The 6,722-nt window shown below is 33.9% G+C and overlaps 1 protein-coding gene across 1 annotated transcript; it reads right to left on the bottom strand.

Annotated features, from left to right (window-relative positions):
- Positions 1 to 441: 441 nt before the first annotated feature.
- LOC142617555 (RNA polymerase sigma factor sigD, chloroplastic) lies at positions 442 to 3,857 on the bottom strand. Its single transcript, XM_075790461.1, has 5 exons — positions 3,380 to 3,857; positions 2,825 to 3,055; positions 2,610 to 2,750; positions 1,655 to 1,855; positions 442 to 882 (listed from the first exon to the last, which is right to left on the bottom strand). Exons 1-5 carry the CDS (start codon positions 3,815 to 3,817, stop codon positions 601 to 603), a joined length of 1,293 nt encoding a protein of 430 aa, XP_075646576.1. The 5' UTR covers positions 3,818 to 3,857; the 3' UTR covers positions 442 to 600.
- Positions 3,858 to 6,722: the final 2,865 nt, after the last annotated feature.

Raw genomic sequence — 6,722 nt, 5'->3', positions numbered from 1 at the left:
CAAGGTGGCGGAAGGGTTTGTAGTTGTACTACTGTGATGGGAAAAAGTTTAGCTACAAATTGGTTTGCATCTATTTTTTTTAACCCATTATATGGTGATTGAAAAAACCATCCACATGTAGTTTTATTTATATGATTTTTTAGCGAGTCATTTAATTTGTTTAAATAATTCACATGATAGTCTTATAAATCGCCACGTATAATTTATAATTGTTACTAAATCCCTTTTAGAGAATAATTATTGAAATTTACTAGGGTCTTGCACACTTACAAGGTGATCTTTTTTTGGGTGCGCGTTATTGTCACTTGTCTAGCTCATGCATTGTGTTTGGGTGCATGACAAGGAACAAAGCACATGACAAGCATGATATAGTGCCTCGCTTTAGCTTTACCATCATATCGTGCTTAGCACAAATCATCTCTACTTATTTCATCTCTAATGGAAATGGGAAATAACCAAAGCATTGAGCATAGGAATGTAAAATTCCTATATCTTGGTCTATTACAGATTAAAAAAATGATATGGTAAAATGTACAAATCTTAGTTTTCATATTCATTTTGTTTCCTACCTTCTAATTCAATTAATCAAATCAAGAACTTCTATAAAACATAAAATTCTACTAGATTGTCTTTCATACTTCTCTGTCGTAAATTTGATAATGCAATAACATAGATCTGGCGAACCCTCTCCCTCGACAGCTTTAATATTCTTCCTATCTCTTCACAGGACCTAGGCGGCTCTCCATTGAGTCCAAAGCGTAATCTCAATACATGTTCTTCTCTTTTGTTAAGTGTCTTGAGAAGTTTATCCACCTCTTGCTTCATTAGCTGTTTCTTGACCATCTTTTCTGGCATTGTTTCATCCGGTCCTGATATGATCTCCTGCAACAGATTTTGAACTTATGAATTAGATTTAGTCAATGGGGTATATGTCCTAAGTGATATTTCATATTTTAAATAAGCTCTTATTGCATAGACACAAAGACATTGAAGAAATCTAAGGCGCCTGCACTTAACCTTGCTATAAATTAGTTTACAGATAACAGATTAGGCTTTTTACATTAAAGTTTCATTAACTGTGAATTTCCTCATCTCAAGTTTCTCAATCTATTTATTCATGGAAAAAAAAGTCCACCTATCTAATTATTTTTGAACAACAGTAATATTTTATTGTTGTATAAGTTTATCCAAGTTGGATTATCAACTCATCAGGCTGTCTTTGAGTCAATCATGTTGATTCTGAACCTTGTTTGAGATATCTAGGTATGAAACTAATTCTAGTCTCAACTATCAAGAAGATATTTGAATTCTTGTGATTTAAAAGCGCCGTATAGCCTCTTGTTGTCATGTCCAGTCTTTCAATCTCATCTAATCCTGCAACCTTGTTATCAGGTGGCAAAAAAATTCAATGCTTTGTAGGATTAGAATCCAACTGGAGATTTGGATTTTTAAGAACGATCTTCAAAGGTCAGAAATCTCAAATATAGGAAATGCGGGACTCATAACCTTAACTCACATGACAAGGAATGGCTTGAGTTTGAACATTAATACTGCCAGACAGTGTGTACATTTGTTATTGAAGAGCAATAAACTTCGTTTTGATCAAAGAACTTGATCATTCATTAAAGTTGGGAATAAAGTTCAAGAAAAGAACCTGGAGAGTCATGCGACCTTGATCAGTTACTGCTCGATCCAATGACCCTGGGGGTCTGCTCCTCTCAGAAACAAGTTTCACTGTCAAAATATTCACATTGAGCATTTCAGCAATTTCATCATAGGATGGTTGCCGCCCTAATCTTTTAGTCAAGATGTTGCTAGCTTCTGCAATTTTCGCCACCATCCTGCTCGCGTTTCCCTACACACAACAAGCTAACCATACATTCACTAACTACCAGTTTACCTCCCCAAAACTCATATAGAGTGAAGCAAAGATTGTGAAGGGAAAGAAAATCACTATTTTTTTGAAATCTAGCCTTAGTTTTAATAATTTTTTGACAAATTTTAAACAATCTATTGGAATAGAACATCTCAACATGAACATCGGTACTAGTACTAACTGTCACAAATACTGGCATCCTATCTGAGAACAACTCTAGGAAATACAATCTACAACAACCACAAAATAGAACAACAATAAAAATAAATAAATTAGGCAGGGTTCTACTTCTATGTGAACACCTTCTTAGAGTTAGCAGCATCCTGATTAAAGAAATAAAAAAGGAAGCAATAAAAGGGAAGAATCACAAAGGCAAAAATTTAGATCATTAGCCATTTTTACATACATATGCAAAAAATTTACTTACTTCCGCCGGTCAGACATACCATTAGGATTTAAAACACCTCAATCTATTGATATGTTAAACAATAAAGGTGGAAAACATTCAGTCTTAAGAGTCCAATTCAGGCTAATGTGCACATATTAAAACTAACAAGCATAGTGACCCTCTAAAAAGTTATAAGAACTATCATGCAGCAATTAGAGATTCTCAAAGAAGAATCCTAAATGATTTAAGTCATTTTGAGCAGAAGAGAATGGTCGGCAGTTAGACTGGCTGAACTAAAAAGTTGCAGTGAAAGTAAATATACTGTTAATATATGCGGTTCCTCACCGGTAATCTCACTAATCTTGTGTCAGTTGCTATGGCTCTAATAATAGCCTGCTTAATCCACCAGTAAACATATGTTGCCAACTTATTTCCTCTTTCAGGCTCAAATTTCTCCACCCCCCGAAGAAGGCCTATGCTCCCTTCCTGTAAACACAGCAAAACACATTGTACATCAGCACACTGTAGGAACCAACGTTTAAGAGAAAAATGTAAGTAACCTGAATGAGGTCTTGGAAGCTTAGTCCTCTGCCTTGATAACCATTGGCAATGGAAACCACCAGTCTACGGTAGCTCCGAGCAATCTTCTGTCTTGACTCTCTTCCATCACACAAAATCTTATCTACACTCCTCCTTTTCATCCCTATGGCCTTGGCCAACTGTTTTGAGGTTGGCTCACAGCCTCGAGCTTCCCTGACTCCTATTCTCATCCCTTCTAGCCTTGCTCCCTCCTGTCAATTTGCAAACACTTATTTTCTTCCCCTTTTGATGGAGATAATACTGAATCTCATTCTCAAATTTTAAACTTTTATTGATTAAGTGATTGTTATTATTAGAACAAACTACCTTAACATTTGAAAATTTCACAACATAACCATTGGAATATACTAGCAAAGCAATTAGAGTTTAAATTCTTGAGGTTGTAAACAAATTATGTAAAGGAGGTTATTAACAAATTAAAATTCAAAGTTCAGACCCCACAAGACATACTAAAGTCACTTCGATAATACCATAAGTAAATAGCAGCCATTCTATAATTTTACTAGCAAACCTACCTTGAGGCATAAACAAAGCTCTGCCTCCTCCCTTGGACTCAAATTCCCAGACTTAACAGACCCGGATGAAATTCTCCAACTTTCACCAATTTTTTCCTCCATCCCATTTCTCCTTCTCCTCCTCCTCTTCCTCCTCACTCCTAAGCCACCACTCCCATCCTTCACCAATACATTATCACTCTCTCTGTCACACCACACCTCACCAATCTCAGCTGCAGCCAACACAGCATCTCTAGCAGCCTGAGCTGCTGCATGTGCCAGTGCAACTGCCTCTGCAGCAATGACTAATGCATCGTTGGAGACTATGTTAGAACCAAATTTAGTAGAAGATGTAGAAACATGCAACTGGGGTTGGAGAGGGTGGTGGGTTTTGAGTGAAGAAATGGTTGGGAGAGTTGGAGAGTGAGTTGGAGATGAGCATATGGTGGTGATGGCCATAAAGAGTAGATTGAGTGAGTGAGTGAGTGAGTGAGTGGAAGCTTAGACTTTAAATTAGAACATTAGAGTTTGTAGATGTTTTTGGGAGATATTTATTTCCTTGCCATGCTGGACAAATGTGCTGTTTGTTTCATTGTTGCAGATAAGATAAAAGGGAGTGATGGCACTCTATGTGTGGATGTCATTGATAATACGACTCATTTGGCTATGTAGCCATGTAGGTGTTGTTCATTTAGTTCTAGGATTTAAAGTAGTCTAATATATAAAAATATATATTGCATTTAGAAACAGAATATAGACACATTTAAAACTCCAGTTATTTATAAAATTCTAGTAACTTCTTGGAACACTTTTTTATCTCCTTTCCGGTTCCTCTCTTAGTCCAAGTTTTATATATATATATATATGTGTGTGTGTGTGTGTGTGTTTTATTTTTTTATAATAATCTTATGTTTGATGATAATTGCTCATAACAATCAAGCCAAAACAATAATGCTCTATTTTATAAAATAATAATAAAGAGGGCCCGATACTTTATGAGGTAACTTTACTTAGATGCACCATTTTTCTCGTTAAAAAAGTTATATTATTTTTATTTCTCAAATAACAAATATTTTATTTTTATTTTGGCTAAGAGTCTTATAGGTGAAGGGGAGTAGTATTTTGTATTTCTCTTCACGGGAACAAGATAACCCCGTCACACTTGTGGTAAGAAAAAAAAAAGTAATTTCCTTAATATTGTTATTTGTTAATGAATTTTTTTTTTTTTTTTTTTTTTTTTTTTTTTTTTTCCTAATAAGAATGTCTAGAACTCATAGAACACATGACTATTTTTTAGTGAATTTAAAATGGTCAGTTATGATGCATCACTTTTGCATGAATCTATTATTGACACCACCTTCTTTTACATGCCATTGTCACCACTTTTGTTATTCGTTAAAAATGTTTTATTACAAATTTTCTTGTAAAAATAAGTAATAAATAGTGTAAGGATAAATTATAGTTAATACCCTTGAAGTTTTGGCTAATATTAACTAAGTTAAAAATATTAAAACTAAACCGTTACTCATTTTTTTGCATTGTTAATGTGATTAGGGACCATATTGGTAAGTTTTGAAATGTTTTAGATCTAAATTGACATTAGCTTAAACCTAGTTCAAGACATTAGCTGACATTAGTCTATTCCTAAGGAGTTGATTGTATTTTACCCATAATGATATATAAGAAAAGTTAATGGATAGTGGGTTCTTGTATACTTAACTAGTAAAATCTCTATAGTACAGAATAAGAAATATGAGGTTCAATCATCATCTACATCAAAAATCAATTTTGTGTTTGAGTGTGATGATAAATAGCACAATTATTGGAAGTGGACGTCATAAGTTGAAACTTTATAATAAAAAAAAAAAAGTTAACGGATGCCTAAGAATATTAGTACGTAAAGCTTAAATAATAGAATTATATATGTAAAATTGCTAATTTAAAAACTCCTAAATTTTAGCTCCCACCTAAAACATAGCCTGCAAAATAGGATAGTTCTTTTATTAGTTTTCAAACTCAATATTCAAAAATGCTCCAATTCTCCTATATTCCTTCAATTAGTGTCTTTTTGGGAATAACTTATTTAGCTGAAACTGAATTTTTTTTGCTGAAAACACTGTAGATTTTTTGACAGAAATAGTATTGTAGAACTCATGAATAGTACCAAAAAGTGTAATAAGACACATAAAGAGTACAAAAAATAAACTGAATAGTAGCAAAATAAACTAAATAGTAAAAAAAGTTAGATTTTTAAGCCAATGTCAAATGCACACTCACTCATGTTTTCAATTTTTATTTTTTGCTTTTTATCAAGACTTACCTTTTTAATTTTCGGTTTCCCTTGCTCCCTATTCTCATTACGTTGAATTTGATTTTTGATTTTTGATTTTTTACCTCAAATGCATAATATGATTAAACATAAGCTTAAATTTCAAATAGTGATGTATATAAAATTAAAAGACTTCTCAAAAAAGAAAAGAAAAAAGACCTCACCTAAAAAAGAGCCTCATGCCCACGGGAGCATGTACAATGAGGTTAGTGTATATATATATATATAGCTAACGAATGGCGAATGCCCCTTAGGACATTGATTAATAATCCATTTAGAGTAAATTTTTATGGAAAAATAAAAAAAAACAATTAATATTTTGACAGTTTTTTTTCGTATCCCATAAAACTATTGTCAAAACTTTCATAAAAATAGATTATTAACGAATATATACACACACACACACACTCACACACACACACACACACATATATATATATATATATATATATATATATATATATATATATATATAAGACTTAGGGTAAATTTCACTAACTACCTGAGGTTTGGGCAATTACCAAAGAGGTCCAGAAGTTTTCAAAACTAACCCTTTCACTCGTTTAAGTCCAAACGGACCTAACGCCGTTATTTAACTTTTACTCTCTCTTTCACACTCATTCAAACCTTTCTTCTCTCATCCCTCTTTCTTCTCACTCTCTCTAAATCCTTGCATCCCTCTTTCTTCTCAATCTTTCTGACTACCTTAACTCTCTTGTCCCTTTCTTCTCTCTCGTGGTTGCGATGGCGCTGTGGTGTGGGTAAGCAGCATTCATGGGTTTCGGTGTGGATCGGTGATGGTTCTCGTGGTCTTTCGGTGGCGCCGTGCTGTGGGTTAGTAGTGGTTCGTGGGTTTTGGTGCGGAAGCGGTAAAGGTTTTTTTTGGATTTTGGTTTGGGTTATTTGTGGGTCAGTAGCAGAGGTGTGGTTTTGATTTGGAATGGTTATTGGTCAGTAATGGAGGTTTGTGATTTTAGTTTGGGTCGGTGGTGGAGGTTTGTGTATTTTGGTTTGGATCTGCGAGGTGGGTTTGCT

This window comes from Castanea sativa, chromosome 11 (genome assembly GCF_040712315.1).
Source record: "Castanea sativa cultivar Marrone di Chiusa Pesio chromosome 11, ASM4071231v1".
Lineage (NCBI taxonomy): Eukaryota > Viridiplantae > Streptophyta > Magnoliopsida > Fagales > Fagaceae > Castanea > Castanea sativa.
Note: the sequence above shows the minus strand (reverse complement) of the source record. Positions and strands in the feature narration are given on the sequence as shown.